General features: G+C 38.9%; 1 protein-coding gene across 2 annotated transcripts in view; it reads left to right on the plus strand.

The window, feature by feature from the left end:
* The first annotated feature begins 6,225 nt into the window (after positions 1-6,225).
* The window catches only part of TANK (TRAF family member associated NFKB activator), a 29,707-nt gene continuing 19,055 nt past the window's right edge, over positions 6,226-16,877 (plus strand). For both annotated transcript variants that reach the window (XM_063341847.1, XM_063341848.1), the window contains exons 1-5: positions 6,226-6,490; positions 7,113-7,245; positions 11,090-11,236; positions 14,344-14,452; positions 15,302-15,414. In XM_063341847.1, the coding sequence (XP_063197917.1) occupies positions 11,138-11,236; positions 14,344-14,452; positions 15,302-15,414 (321 nt within the window). In that variant the 5' untranslated portion in view covers positions 6,226-6,490; positions 7,113-7,245; positions 11,090-11,137. The remainder of the gene's footprint in view (positions 6,491-7,112; positions 7,246-11,089; positions 11,237-14,343; positions 14,453-15,301; positions 15,415-16,877) is intronic.

Here is a 16,877-nt window from a genome sequence, read left to right on the forward strand (position 1 = left end):
TTTTGCCACTAATTATGCAAAAAGGCCCAAACCCATTGATCATGTGTTTCCCTCCCTACTTCACCAGGAATAAATCTTAGTGTGACAACTCTTTCAGAAAGTCAGAGTTATTATCAGTGATGTATTTTCTGTATTAGAACTGAAAAAACACAATGAATTACCCTTTTATCTTTATCTTTTTGTAAACATATTCCTATTTACAGCATGGTAAGAACAAATATCATTTGCAAGAAGTTGGTTAGCATTTTTGTTTATCGTTTAGTCCTCAGCATCACAGACAACGAGGCCATATTCAACCAAGCACAGTGTCAACATGCTGTAAGCCACTACAGAGCACATAGCTTCAAGCTTTCTTTGCTTAATGTTGGGGAAGATTTACTGTAAAATTCAGCAGGCACAGCTGCTGATTTATCTTTGCTGCATGCAAATATCAAGAAATTTTTATCTACAACTTAAGCAGCCTGACTGCTCAATAACTGCTCAAATCTTTTTGGTTTACTTGGTTATAGAACTTCACTGCAATGGTACATTTTAAGATTTACAGAAACACTCATGTGAGTATCTTATTTTGTCTTACACACTCTAATTAGTCAAGCTTAGACCCACCAAACTCTCATAGGATGTCTATGAGTAAGAATCAAGAAAAGAACTCTGTTGAAGTCACAAAGCCATCTTTTCATTTATAAAACAATTTTTAAATTAACATGAGGAGCTGGAATAACTATATCAACAAGAAAAAGACTGCAGAGATGAATCATTCCAAAATATTTTTTCACTGTGCAGAGAAACAGAACTATTTATTTTCAAATACCACTGTAACATACAATCAAATAATGTTGAAAGGAAGAATACCAACTCCATGTGCCAGGGAAGTTATAGATGTATCTTCAGTTGCTCTATCATCTGGTAAAAATAATTAAATGGGATTTGTGTTTTCCTTAAAAAATGAAACAAAATCAAAGCATTTTACTTGCTTTCCGTATAAATTTTACTTTAGGAGGAAGCCTGTAAAGTTTATTCCATTGTACATTTTTTAACCAGGACAACATTAGCTGGTGTATATGGAGACCCAATTCAAAACTCCTGCACTAAATAAACTGCGTTAAATGGTTAGATGCTGTCACCAGCTGAAGAATGGAAAAAATCTCTAACCACTACTCTTTGTGAGGTCTTTTCCTCAAGATCTGTTTCCAATGCAGTGATCAAGAAGGTTGCCTTGCTGTGTATTTACATAGACATACCTTCTGTTAAGCTTTGTGTGCAGTTAGAATGATTACTAACAATGAAAGCCATATTATGCAGCTGATCGGTTGGTCATTGCAATTTAACTGTAAATACACTAAAACTATACACAGCATCTTTTCAGAAACCACATAAAATTCACTGGTGATCTTTAATAAACCTGCTCAAAGGTTTTATCTTTCAAATGGATATTCTAAAATAATAAGAAATAATTCTGAACAGATGTTCCAAGATCTTTTGGAGCTTCTGCAATAGTAACGTTCCCTATCCTTCTACAGTGTCCTGTCTTTTACAGGAGACTGTTTAATGTAGAGAAATTCCTACACATTTGTATCAGCACGAAGTCATTAACATAAGAACATATGCCACATTGGTTCAGACCCATCTTCTCTTCCGCAGTGGCTAGAAATCAATGCCCTGGGAAGAATAAGAACAGGGCAAACATATGTAATACTTCCTCAGAGTCTTGTCCCAGCTGCCAGCTATTTTCAGGTCAGAGAACTTCCTGAGATTGATGCTGCCTGTCTCTTTAGTTTCCCTCAGTGAATCTCTCAAGAATTTACTTGTCCAATCTCCCCTTGAACACATCCAAAATTTTCACATCCTGAACAGTTTTGACAAGAAGTTCCATAGGTATACTAACACAGGTCCATTAACTTAATGACTCTGCATCAACATCTGTCTCTTCCTTTTCCCCAAACTTTGGAATTTTATGAGACTACAGAAACAAAAATAATACCATGGAATCTGTGATCTTGCTGCACTGCATAGCTCCCCTTTTTGCAGAAGAGGAAAAGAGGCCACAAGATCCCAGAAACTAAATGTGTTATTTCAAATACATCTCTTCTTTTACTTCTTCCACTCTTACTCCACACTGACAGCCTGAATAAAGGCTTGGGATCAAACAACAACTCAACAAATAATGCAAAGCCTCCTTAGAGCAATCATTAAATTAGATACTGAATATAATGTAGCTCTATCTAAATCAGATGCCAAGATTTATTGAATTTTAGCAAGGAACAGAGGGAAAAGGCCTATTCAATGTAGTTGATAACAAAATGTCTCAATTCTTCACATTGACAGGTCTAAGGAATTAATGCTTATGTGTAAAATCTCCTGAATACTTGTCTCTATGGCAAAAAGGCACTGATGCTAGAGAAAAATAATTTTCCAAGGTAAGTGTTTTCCCTACGTGGTTCAGAAATTCAGTTTCAGTATACAGTGGTTTGGGGGGGCAGAGGGGAAGACACAATAAGGATAAAACTTAAACAGAGCTCAAGGGTCTGCACAATTAAGTTCCTTTGGAGCTTAACTAAGAATCAATGAATTGGCTATTCTTCTCTAAGAAGTATTTCACCCTCCATCTTCTTGCACCCTCTCTATATGTAACACAGGTTACGTTCTATATGGATGAATAGCATTAGTTTTACAAAGCTGTTGCTACTTTCTATCAGTGTCATTATCATCACTGGCTTTTTCTTCACAACATGTTAAAAAGTATGTATTATATTCTGTACAATAGTTGCCGTTTCCAAGCATGCAGGGTCGCCTGTTCATGCGGTGCTGCCTTTTCACGCAGGGTAACCTTTCCCCAGGGTAGCAAGCCTCCAGAGATCATTGACATCACTCAAGGAAATAAGGAATGTTGCAGTGGGTCCAAAGCCAGTTTGTAGGCTGTTTCTGCTGAAGTCTCTGCTTCAGAAAATGCCTGTCTACTGGCAGCTGCATTTAGGGAAGTTCTTCAGTTGGGTATTTCTCAGTGGAAGTTCCCAGCTAATATTAGCCATAAGCAATACTGAAGTACAGAACTGCATTTCATAATCCTGTTGACACTCCTCCCAGGCAACATAAAAATTCCCTATGCTGTTCTAAAGACATGAGAAAAGAAAATCTAAACCTTTGGTTTCTATACTTTGTAAAGACAATGAGTAAATTATACTTAGGAACTTCAGCATTCAGTTATATAGAAAAAGCACAAGATGAGCTACGAACTTTATAACTGTACTAACACTACTTTTACGTCACTTATAGTGCACCAAGTCTGTATGTCTACACTGTGATTAAATATTCTTTAGTTAGCTTCTGGAATCCAGGTTTTGTCTGTTACAACCTATTGGCAAAATACTTACCTTATTGGCATTGCATATATGAAGGTTTCCACAGGCTCATCAACTAACTACTCTTGCTTTCAAAAAAAAATGAAAAGATTTCAGCCTCGCCTTCCTTTTCACTACAGAATGACAACATTCAGTCTAAATTAATCCACAATTCTTCTTTTCTGACCAGGAAAGGCATTTCAAGAGCAAAATACGCTTTTTATTTTGTTAAAACAACAGCAAGAAGCTATTGAAAAAAGGGAGAAACACCATAGCGTAGGGCAGACCCTCAGCACCCAGCACCATTCCTTCGGGACCACAGTTTAAAAGTTCTGGAAAAGGTTTAAACATCTGACGTGAGCCACCTAGTGTCTGAACGGATGGCTGCATTAAGAAGTTGCAAGAAGCATTTTAACCTCTTTCTGAGAGCTGCTAGAAGCCAATTTGTATTTATAAGCTTAAAATTGCATAAAGGAATCAGATTTAAGCTTTTGCTGAAATACAGCCTTTTGGCAACTGCGGCACCACAAGACTACCTTAAAAGAATCAGTTCCTCTCGAGACCTCAGCGCAGTTTAACCAGTGAGCATGCTGTTAAAACATCAGTAAAGACCAAGTAAAATTCCTGTTATAATACCATTTCAGAAGTAATGTCGAACAGTAAGCTGTATACAGATGATATGAGGTATTTAAATAGACTGCTTGACCCACTCCGAGCAAACTTTCAAATTTTCACTCTGAAAAAAGTATCAACTTGCTGATTCCCGCCCCCCCCAAAAAAATATTTCTAAGTATAATTAGTCAAAATAAGACTCTCTGAGTCTGAAGACAAAGTGAAATAAAATAATACAGACATGAACCTCTTCACTACCACCCCCAAACTCTAGATAAGTGGTTTTCAACAGTTTTTAAGATTAGTAGACTCCTAACATCTTAAATCATTTTTCACTATACTGATATACGCTTGTTCTTCCCAGTTATCTTATGAAGAGTACATATAGGAAAGCAATTCTGCCTTAACAATGACATAAAAATGTGAAACACTGATGTGGGTCAAAAATACAGAAAGTCGTTACTGGAATAGCTGTAGGGAAGGAAATACAGAGACTGAAGAGGAGGAAGCAGAAAAAGAGAAAGAGAAAAAGAAAGCAAGATGACGATGAAAAGGGCAAAAAATAATCGACTGTAAAGCAGAAACTGCTCTAAAAGACCAAAGTTAGAGATCAAGCTAGCTACACAATACAGGGCTTATATTATTTTCACAGGTGTTTTTCTTTTCTTCTATTTAAGAATTTATTCAAAGGGTTGGAAGTCTCTAAGAATGTCAAGATGGTTTACTGTAAAGCTTGTAATATACATCTTACTGTATTTGGGGAGGAAATGTAGTAAAGAAAAAAACACCAATGAAGATAAAGGAAAGACCAGCTTCTCTTGTGCTTTATTATGAAAGAATAATACTGATAAAGTACTAAGAGAATGATGCATGTGATTTGAAAAGTCATGTTTGTAGACAGTTGTCACTTTTGCTTTGACAGGTTTCAGACCTTCACAGCAAATTTACATTAAGTATATTTCTAGAATTAAATACACTTATATTTCCTGTAACAATTAATGTGCAATGATAGTGTTTCAGAGATGGTATGTATGTTATGGCTCTATTCAAAGTCAGGTCGCCATCATCTTAGTTGTTTATCATCAGATAGCACCTGCTTGCACTTTTCTGCATATTATCCCTTTTTAAATACAGCATCAGTTAAATTATATTTACATACATTGATCTGAATTTAAGAACTGCAGGTTTTATTTCAATTGCTAACTGAGATATGCGTTACCATTTCAAGTGCAGAACTACGTGGCAAGACTGAATAAAAATTAAAAAATGTAGAAATTAAAAAAGAAACAATAGCAGCCTTTTGCACCCCTTTAAAAAAAAAAAAAAAAGACCTGGTTGAATGAGACCTTAACTTGGATGTCTCACTCTGTCTCTGAAAGGGGAAATTGAATCCCCCTTTCTTGGAAACATGCTAACAGAGCAAACCCTCTCTGAACCTTACTAGTTCATTAGAACCCCACCTGAAGTTCTCAAAAGTGACTAACCAGGAAGTATATTTATTGCCTCATTAAACTATCTGCCTATAAGTCTTTTTAGTCTTAGTACAGGCCAAAACAGACCGAAAGAGCTGTTAAAGACTTAGCAGGAAGGGTAAATTGTAATAGAAATAACCTTCAAGAGTACAGAGAACAACGCCTGGCTACTCTTCCTGTGGGTGTGTTTGAGCTCAGACCTGGGCACACCGGGGGTAGGTAAGGTTGCCATGGCTGAAAATGCAGGTTCCCATCTGTGAGTGGGCAAAGGGACCGGTTCTGCTCTGGCGGAAGAAAGACCGCAGCCTGGCTGTGTGGCTATGGGCACTGGGGCTCAGGGGTGGCCGAGGCCAATTCAAAACCCGTAATGCTTTTCTGCAGCCGTACCCTGTGCAAGTGCATAAGAAATGCCTCATTTTCTTCCATCAGCTCGCTCCTACACACCTTCAGGAAAAAGGTTGCACTCATACGTGTGACCTAAAGAGAGAAGGGCTTGCAACAGTAGTGAAATTAAAACTGTGTGTTTCCACTATTTTCGTATCTATAAAACTAATGGCCTGAATGAATTAAATGCAGGGGGAAAAACTGGCCACCTTAGAAATCTACAAAAGCAAAAGACCCTCTGGACAGAAAGTACTTTGGGCACGAAAAATATAGTTATGCTACAAATATAAGTACAGTTATTTACAAATCACGCTGGATCATGTACAGACTGCGACAGGAAGGGACCTGTGGAAGGCGGGAGCTGCACAGACCCTGCTTGAGGGGGGGTGCAGCGGCGCTGCCAGACCGACGGAGGGGAGCCGAGAGACGCTGGCCGGAGAGGCCAGCTTCGTGCTGCCTCGGCGGCGGGGAAGGCGCCGCGCCCGGACCGCCAGCCCGCCGCTGCCCGTGCCGGCCGCTGCCCCGACCCGCCGGCACCCAACCGGCGGAGCGGGCAGCGCCCGGCGGCCCGTCACGGGGCGGGGAGCGGCACCACAGGAAGTCAGTTCTGGTTCCTGGGTTAAGGTGCTCGGGCAGCAGCGAGCGCCCTGTGCCGGGAGCGACCGCAGGCTCCGTCAGGCGCTCGTAAGTCTGAGTCGCTTTTCAAACCCCCCGCTCCCTTCCGCGGGGAGCGGCGGGCGCTCGGCCCAGGGGGGTGTGGGGTGCGGGTCCCGGCGCCTGGCGGCCGGCTCACCGGCCGCCCCAGCCCGCGGCCCCGCCGCACTTCCGCCATCGCTCCTAGGGACGCCGGTTCCCCCCCGCCGCTGCCGCCTTGCCCGGCTTCGGGAGCGGGACGGGGGGCGCGCAGTCAGCGCCCGCGGAAGGTCCGGGGCCGGCACCGCCGCCCCCGCCGCTGCGGGAGGGCCGCGGGAGCGGGGCCAGCGGGCTCGCCCGCGGGTGGCGATCGCCCGTGGCGCGGTGGCGAGCGGAGGAGCAGAAAGAGGTGCGCCGTCTCCGGGGCAGTAGCGGCGCGGGGGGGTGTAAAAGCCCGGCTCCCCCCTAGCCCCCGTCTCTTGCCCTGGGCGCGGAGGGGCAGTCTGCGCACCCAGCGCTAGCGCTGCTGGCGGCTCCTGCTGGCGCTCCGGCTCTTCCCGCAGTCGGGCAAGAGGGAGTTTTGTCCATTAGACACACACACACACAAAAAAAATTCCAACCAAACTGAAAGTGCAGTGAGCTCTCAGCCTCTCACAAATGATTACCTCAACAGGTTTCCAGTTCCCAAGATGATGGCAGTGTAACTTAGAAAATATTTCCATTGAAGAAGCTGTTTTGAAAGCAGAAATATATAGAGAAGTACTTGCTTCTGGATGGCATCTGTGTTCTCATTGAACCTATAAGAGGTAGGCATGTGTATTATGAATGAATGTGTATATACACATGATTAGCTAAAACCTTATTTTTTAGAATTTAAGGTGTTTTCTGAGGCACTATGCAAACTCAAAATGTGCCTCTCCAGTGATCTGTGGAGCTGGGATTTCAGGATGTACACAGCAGTATGTTGCTAATCTTTGTGTCGGGGCTTTTTTGGCATTTGACTCACAGAAAATTCGTATTACTGCTGCTGGGTTTTTTCCCACCTATATTGGCAAAATGTTTCTCATTTGAAGCAAGTATTTTAAGAGCATCTGCAGGCTTCATTGGATTTGTTTACTTAAAAGTTTGTCTTACAACATTTACTATAGCCAGTTGTTTTCCAGTGTTCAGATCTTTACTCAAAGATGAAATTCTAGTTCTCATTGCCATAGCTCTGGCAACACGACATTCACAGGTACTCGTATTTGCAGGATCCCCCTCCTCAGACAAACTCTGGAGCTGATCTCTTTCTCTAATTCTGTCCCTTTTAGGATAAATGCAGCATTTTGTATTGCTGCATCTGTTCTGACTACATATTGCTGTTAATAATTGTGGAAGTCATTAGGATTTAATGAACATCTAGAATGCCCGTTGCTAAAGATCAGGCTTGACAACTTTGGTCTGAGTATGTTCCAATTGCTGTATGGATACAGCGTAACTAAGCCTGATTAAAATAGTGGGAATATTTGTTTGGGGGGTTGTTTTTTGTTTGTTTTTTTTTAATTACTTTAGGGTTGTTGAGTTGTTTTTTTTTCCTCCTAACTGGATGTAGGGAGCAGAGTAAATGACAAGGAACAGTTGGCAAATTCCCTGATAAATATTGATGCATATGAAAGAGAAGCAGGAAAAGGAGCCAGTTTTTCTAACTGTAAGGAGCTCTGGATATGAGATAGATAACATAAGAAGCAGTTATTTATTCCAGCAGCAGGCAGTTCGGGGTGTGACTACAGAGTAGTTTAATCCAATCTAAATCTAGACTGCTGCAGTCCTGCCCACGGCTTGTCTCATGTTCCCACTGCCTCCTTGTGTTGGTCGTGGTGCTCCAGCAGCCTCGCAGTCAGCTAGCTGCAGTTTAAATTTTGGGTTTGTTTTTTTTTTAGGGGGGGGGGGTGAACTTGCTTTTTTGAGGAAGTAGGGAGCTACTTTGGCACACTCAACTGTGTGGCACACAAGTGCTAATACTGGTACAAGTAAGTGGCAAAAATTCACAGCCAGAGATGGGGGAAGGCAGGAGTATCCTCTTCTGCGTGCAGACTTACATCACCGTTGCATAACCCTGACTTCGTGTTACAATTTCAAAGCCAGTGCTGCCATTGAGCACGGGAGTTCTGTCTGCCTCTTGCTGATGTTTTCTGCTCCTGTGTTATTGTGCCATTTGAAATGGTCTGTGGAGCTGATATGCATTAAAACTAACACAGCAAAAATACCTTTAGCATTTAGATTTAAGCTGGATTGGTTTGCTGATAAGGTTTACAGTAAGGCTGCTTGTGTGGGAAGAAAGGGAAGGGTGAGGTGGAAGCAGAAATGAGTGTATAGGGTATGGGGGAATATAGGACCAATTCTTCTAGTTACAGTTCCATCTTAAAGTGTCACTATTAATGACTATTATTGCCTCTTTCTTACTGCATGGAGTCTGGATTTTAGGGATCTACCAGTAAATTAGCTACCATTCTCCTTATTTTTGTCTACCAAGTAGAAAATCAGGTGCAGTGCTGCAGTTCTGCCTGTTGGATCAATTACTTTTGGTACCAACAGTCCAGATAAGCGCAGAACTCTTTGTTAATACTCCCAGGCTCAATCAATCAGCAAGTAAAAGGCTGGAAGTTAGGTATATATTTTAAATACTGTTTTTTCAAATTGAGATTTGAATTTGCATGAATTAAATTAATGCCTTCATTTTCTATGAAGTGTGAGTCATGTGGAGCTGAACCCCATTCCCTTTATTAGAAGCTGAACATAGTTTTTTAAATTCCATTGCACTCATTTTTTGAAGTTACCTTTTGTATGTACAGGACACTGCCATTTATTAGGTAAATTGTTACAAGTGTCTCTGGAGAATTCCAGAAAAGTACAAAATCAACGTCGGTGCAAACTCTGCAAGTTTTTAAAGAATGTGATAGGTGAGAGCACACTTTCAGTAATTTTCAACCATAACAATATCCTTCTGCAGTTCAGTACCTACCCCTGAAGTCAGCTGTAATATCTGATTTTATTCATTGAACTGCATAAAACAGTCCTTCGTTTGAAACTGTAAAAAAGCTTACCCATTTATTAAAGATGTGCCCCAGGTATTAGAATGAATATTCCAGTTAGTGGAATATTCCTCTTTGGGGGAGGAAGGGGGTGGATGAAGTAGCCTGGGTTAGTAACAGTGCTTTGAGACACTATGCATGGACCTGAGATCATAAACTACTAAACTAGTGTTCAGAGAAAAAAAATAACACAAAAACCGTTCGTATGAAACAATGTAGGCGTTTCACACATAACTTATAAACTTGGATTTCAGTAATACTTGTTACATCAAAGGATCCCTAAATGATTCCAAGCCGATAAGGAATTCACTTTGCTACTAATAAAGTACAGCCAGGCTGGAGTTGAGATACAATTGCTCTTGCAGTGCCACTAATCTTTAAAATAAAGTTTGCAGGACAAAAAGGTGTGACAATCATACGGCAGTCTGTTGCACCTTCTAGGAAAGTCAAACCACAGTTCTGTATTCAGGCTCTATGATACAGAAGATATTCAAGAGCAAGGAAATGAACAAAAGCTCAAGCTGCAGTCCTTAGAATATTGACCAGGGTCCAGGACAAGTTATCCTCATACTCTTCTTGCTTGGCTTATCCTCTTCTGACTGCACTGCTTTCCTTAATAGTATCTGTGGTTTACACATAATCCCAGAAGATAGTGAGAGATGATAGTGGCTGTCTGTACTGTGAGGTAACCGTGCTTTAAATATCGTGAGAGTAGATGTGAATTACTGCTTTTTTATTTTTCTTAATGCTGGTACTTTTGGGGGGGTTTTTTGAGACTTCATGAACCTATCCTCTACTGTACTTGCATTATGATAAATTTTTAGCTTAAAATTCATGTCATATATTACTATAGAAGCAAAGCATTCTGTGTTTGCAAAGTTCACTCTGTCTTGAAATTGAAGTCTGTGGCAATTAATAGTGTTGTCTTATGTGTCGAAGTTCATGAGCTGTATTTTCAGGAATTGTTATTGAAATTGTTCACAAAGTGTAAAAAGTTGATAACATTGTGTGAAAAGGTCTGAGTCTTGCTAATTCTTACTGGTTGGTACTACTGATTTTTAGATAAAAGGTGTTTTAATTCACCTCATAGTGTTGCTTGTGTTGCCATTTTCAAGTATGGCATAGAATAGGATTGGTCCACATGACCTAATGTTACTGAGCTTTTTCTTTTTATTGCTTAATGCCAAAAACTGAGTTTTGTTTTTTAATGCTATCTGTTATTTCATAATTCAGTAAAGATAAAACTGTTGGAAATGTCATAAAACTGGTGATCTGCACCAATTGTAAGTCCCAGCTCTCAAACGCTGTAACTACACGTACTTTTACGCATTCTGTACATCCAGAATTTGATTCAGAGTTAACGTGCTTTTATTTGGCTTTTGTTTAAACCTATCCCTGGACACAAAATTAAATGTTGAAGTGAACGGAGCTATAGTTCAAACTATTATGTGAATTAATGCTCAAACATACCGCACATATTACTTGAATTTGATGTTAATACAAGTCATGTTATACATGTTTTTAGTTACATACTTGTGTTTCTTAGCATTCTCTCTTTTTCCTTCTGATTACTTTTCAGGTCTGTTAACTTGACCATCTTTTCAGTGATGAAACAACATTGGGAATTATGGACAAAAACATTGGAGAGCAGCTTAACAAAGCTTATGAAGCCTATCGACAAGCATGCATGGATAGGGACCATGCTGTGAAAGAACTACAGCAAAAAGTATGTGTTGGGTTCTGAATTGTATCTTTAAAGCCATCCTTCCCATGGAGGATTGTGGTACATGCAGATTTCAGTTTCACTTTAGCTATGCGCACTTTAGTGCATCTGTTGAGGTTGGAAATTGCCGCTATGAAACCAGGCCAGTACGCTAGAGAGCAACTCATTAGGCTGTGAAGGTAGTGGTAGGTGGTTTTCAGGTTTTTGACCTGTAATTTTTTTGTAGTTTTAAAGGTGAGAAGAGTGTTTTCTGTTTTGGAGGATTAATGAAGTCTTCTAATGTAAACAGCAAAGATGTATATAAAATTTAACTAGCTTTAATGAAGTGCTTTCTGAAATTTACTGTGTTTTATTTAAAAATTACTTTTTAAATTATTAATATAAATAGCTTAAATCATTTTTGTGTTACTAAGAAGATATGCCATATGAATTACCAGTTTAATATGTTAAGCACTGTGCAAGCTATTAAGATGAGGTTTTGTGTTGAAACATTTATAACAAACTTACCTTAAAGAATAACTATTGATTTTTTTAAAAAACAGACATCTGTACAATTATTCTTTAATCATGAATTAACAGAAAGATTCTGGAGGCAGTCTGACCAGTAAGGAGCAGCTTTGAATTTTTACTTAGTCAACCAAAGCTCCTCTAGGACTTATCATCATGTATGCCAGTATATTGCAAAGCTATCAGCTTTGAGCTGAGTTTTTATCATGCATATTCTGCCCAGCAATGGAACCTCTGTTATAGGAAGGCTTGAATGCTTCCGATACTGCAGAAGTGGTAGGCTGGGACTTCGTTCAGGGGCAGATGAACCATACTTAGTGTCAAGTTATGGAAGCAGTAGTAGAATTGGGAGCAGGAAAAGGTCTACTAGAGAATATTCTGGTATCTGGGCACAATCTTGCCACCCCCTTGCATGGCAAAATAAACTAGCAAAGGCATTGAAGAACAGGTATCAAGTCAGTCATGTGTGCAGTCACCCAGCTGTGCAGTCTGTCTGCATTGGTAGTCTGTTGCAGCAGCGCTGGTGCAAATCTGTACCCTTTTCTGTACTTAACAAGCACAAGTAGCGTGTCAGTACATTTTGTAACTAACTTAACAAAAGGCAACACATTTTAAAATGTTTGGGAGTCTTTTAAATTCTGTCTCTTATGATGAAGAATTAGTTTTTTGAAGGAAAACCAGTCAAGTGAATACTCCTGGGTCATCTAACAGTACATAAAAGAAACTTCTGCCCAAAAACCAAGGCATCAGGTACAAGGTCAGATAGCCCTTCTAAAGGCTATGGAAGAAAACCAGAGAAGGGTATGAGATCATCAGTGTTAAGGGAACTAAATGCTTGCAAGATATCTCTCTGCATTTTCTCAGGTTCAGAAATTAAAAATGAAAGCCTTTCATAAAGGTTTACTACCAGTTCAAATCTTTGTCCCAATCAAACTTTCAGTAGTTGGATTTCATGACTTCCAAAAAGAACAAAAGTATTTTTTCAAGAAGAGTTGATGGTATATTAGTTGGGTTTTTTTTTGTTTGTGCTGTTTTTCAGGTTTTTTTTAACCAAACTCCTGGTTTTTGAATGACCTTTGTACAATGCTTTACTCTAGTAACTTCCTCTGTTCATTGTGTGGCCTTCACACGTTGTTGGATTGTCCACCATTCTGTTGTTAACAGTTTACTACTTAAGTTACCGATAGGCCACTTGTTTTGCCAGTCTCTAGAGCTGGGAGCCATGTCAAGCACACAGAAGCCAGAGTCATCTCGGCCAGATGGTGTTTGATACAGATGGATGGTTGGTTGTCATGCAGATCTTCTAGTTGGTAACTTGTTGCTGCCATCTGACTCAAGGAATAATTTGTGCACACTGGCTGTCAAAAGCATCTTCTCTTCTGTCTGTTTTAGCTGTCATGTCTGTGCTCTGTACAGAAGTGTTGACAAGACATTGCTGTTGTACATTTTCAATTTGGTTCTCAGTGATTTTTCTGCTTCATGAGGTCTCTTATAGCTGCTGGAGTGTACTGCTCTTTGATTACTTTTTTTTTTTTTTTTAAATAAACTCTCACAGTACAACTGCTACCTGTCCTTTTAAAATAAATTTTGCTTGTAGATTTTTTCCTGCCTGCTTTACAGACAAACACATTGGGCAGTAGAGGGGTGTGGAATTTAAAGCTGACCGAGATTTGAGAATTAGATAGCAGTATGGGTAAACTATGAATAGACATGAAAACAATGCCTAGTCTTGTTCCAAATCATGATCTGTTCAGTAATAAACATATTCTTAATTTCAGAAAAATTCAGTGCATTGCCGTAAGTTTCTTTGCTGGAACTTCCCAAGTTTTCTTGCTTGTTTGTAGCACTACCATAACTGTAACATTAGGCATGTGCTAATGAAATAATAGTTTTTGAATATTAGCATCTTCCTGACACCTGGCCATTTGTTCAATTAACTGTCTGTCTAACAATATTTATACACTTTGGTGAAATGTGAGCAGTCTTATTAGGCTCTGTATGGCCTGTTTATAGCATGAGATGGAGTATGGCTAGATGAAGAATGGGGCTGCTTCCTTGCTTCCCCCCCGCCCAGTCTGCTGCATTCAAAGGAACAGGCAAAAGTCTCTTCATAGGCAATTAAAGTTATTTACAAAATATCTGTGTATGGAATAAGCAATGTTGTTGTTTTCCATTTAAAATCTATCTTTTTGAAAGCCTGTATTTATATCATTTCTTTGTTAGAAAGTTTGGGGGAAGAAAGTTACTTCTTTCTATAGATAAACTAACTGACCAGCATTCTGAAGAATATTAAAATTCTAATTTTAAAGCTGATGTGTTCTATGCCTATGAATGAAGAATCCTATACTTAAAAGTTATCCTATTCTTTAAAACTGCCATAGGTGAAACAGTTACTGAAAATCAGGATTTATTTCCTATAATACCTTTTCTAATCAGGGCAGTCTCAAAAATATGGGCTTGCCAAAGGTGACTGTAGTTGGGTTTTCACACAGAGGCCCACAACTACAATTATCTTTAAAAATCAGAGCTGCTTTTTATATGCCAAATAGCACACCCCTAGTCAAACCAGGATAAGATTAATGCTAATTATATTGTATTTGCAGACAGAAAACTACATGCAGCAAACACGTGAACAGCAGGAAAAGATAGAGCTTCAAAACAGCATTATTGCAAAACTGAAATCACAGTTAGCTGCTCTGAATGCTAATAGAGGTATGTACTCCAGTTTGCACATTATTTCTTTTTATGCTGTGTTGCATTGATGAATAGTTCTGACTTTGTTGCTTCAGTTTTTACAATATACATCTCTCAAGGCAGTATCATACTTTTCTGTGAACGTGAGAGTTAACACAAATGTGCAGTTTCGAAAGCTATTTATAAATGCAACACTTCTGAGGTCTCTCTTTATCCTCTTCAAGAAATGGTGAGATTTTCTTTGGATGTAGAACCTGCTTACACTGAAGCCAATAAAAGTTATGAAAATATGGGCTCAAATCATTCACTAGAATTAAAAACAGAATTGATACATATTAATTTTACAATTATCTGTTAATAAGTTTAGCTCAGGTTGTTCTAGATGTGAGTGCCATGGTTATATGTCTTTTATGTTAGATGAGTCTTGTGATGGTTATCTTATTGGATAACCAAAGCTTTATAGGCAGGTAATTCTCTTTCAAATCAAATAGTCATTGATGGATAATTTTCCACTGTTTGTCTGTATTACATAAATAAGAGAAAAGAGTCAAAGTAACCATGTGTTAATCTGCCATGCTCATTAAATATTTATTCACACTAGCCTAACACTCCTGGTTTTCATAAATACTAGCAAAGTGGTTGGCTTTTATTTTTAAGAGTACATGTACGTTCCTTATTGCTGGTTTAGTCTTGCATTGTCTCTAAGCACAGATCAGGGCTTCTCTTGCTTGTTCAATATGAAGGTTTGCTCAAAGAAAATAAAGAAATTAATATAAGCCTAGCTTCTTTTAATTTTGCTTGTACTTAGAAGCTGGCTGGGGAAAAACGCAGTAACAATTAGCTGCCTGTTGTTGTTTTTTTTTTAAGGTAATGCACATCCCTACATTCTGATGCATGAAGACATTGAAACCTCCAACTTATCTTTCAGCCAGCTCTCTGAAAAACTGAACATAGCAAAACAAAGAGAAAAACTCTTAAAGGTATGGTCGCCTGCAGTATGTTTAACATAAGAACACATTTGTTCTGTGATTATACTATGAGAACATAAAGAGATAAGTGAGATTTTTACTGGTGCCTTTGAACTGCACTTCTAATCGAGATCCTCACCTGAAGTGCATGAGTGTTGTGCCACTGCGGTGTACTTAGGTGAACTAAGCATCTATCTTTGATCCTTCACAGCACAGCACAATTGCTGTTTAGCCATCAAGCTCCCTAGAATAGTTTTGATTATAAAGTAGGCACTTACTTGCTTATTTATTTCTTAACCTGCCAAAACCAGTGGTCAAGAAGGGGTTTTCTCTTTCTCTCACAAGAGCTTTTCATATTGCAACCAGTCTGTGTATTTTTGCAAGAAATGGAGAATCTGCACTCAAAAAGTGATAGAGTCTGGAGATGCTGATGATTTGTTTGATTTTTTAAATAGCCAGTTTTAATACAATGTCTCTTCTGCCCCTCTTGACTGACATAACACCAAGATTTTCACTACAGCCTGTTGAGAATAACAGGAATAAGAATAAAGCAATAGTGCAGAAATACCTTGAATTAATTTTGCATATTGAGCAAAGACAGTGACAGAAACGCACAAAGTTGCATTGTTCTTATCCTAAGTCATCCTACAGTGTTTTTGGAGAACTGTCTTGTAACATAAAATCTCTTAATTTTGAATTTGAATGTCCATAGCAGTGACCCTGTAAGGGTCATAAGACGACCCTTATATGAAATCAGGCATTGGATTTATAAATAATTAATTTCAGGATTTGTTCCCTAAACCTGAGCTATAAACAAATTAATTATGCTAAATTCTCAGAAATGCATTTTTTAATCAGAAATGTTAATTTAAAAATAATTTCATTGGATGACTGTTGCTTGCTTAATTATCTTGAAGGAATCTCATGTGAGCCTAAGCCTTTGCAAACATCGTAAACATACTGTTACCAAAGATTTATATATACTCCTTTTTATTTTAAAAAAGTCTTTATATTTCTACACTAGAATCTGTAATCACAAGATGTCATTTCTTCCCTAATCTTTGCATTTCTTTGGAATACAACACAGCTGAAGGGTTAATTCTTTGATGGAGCATCTTTGCAAAGATGCTGTTTTGAGTTGGATAAAAATTATGTCTTATGGCTGCACATAGAGCCCTGACCAAGTCTAATGTTTCATACTCTTCTTTCTGAATGCTTGCTCAAAGACAATAGTTTCAAGTAACTCAGTCATATAATGGCTAGGAGAAAGGAAGATATGTTTTCTGCTGTTCTCTTGGGGAAACACTGAGAAATTACATGGTCTATACTGAAGATTACAGACAATGCATGAGAAGCTGGAATCATTATTTTAGGGGCTATTTTCTTAATGGAATATAAGTTATTTGTCTTTATCTGCATTTTTTTGTGTAGTCAGTTATTGCAGTTACATCTCTGCAATAGGTAGTTCATATAGA

The sequence above is a fragment of the Chroicocephalus ridibundus genome, chromosome 7, assembly GCF_963924245.1.
Source record: "Chroicocephalus ridibundus chromosome 7, bChrRid1.1, whole genome shotgun sequence".
Classification (NCBI taxonomy): domain Eukaryota; kingdom Metazoa; phylum Chordata; class Aves; order Charadriiformes; family Laridae; genus Chroicocephalus; species Chroicocephalus ridibundus.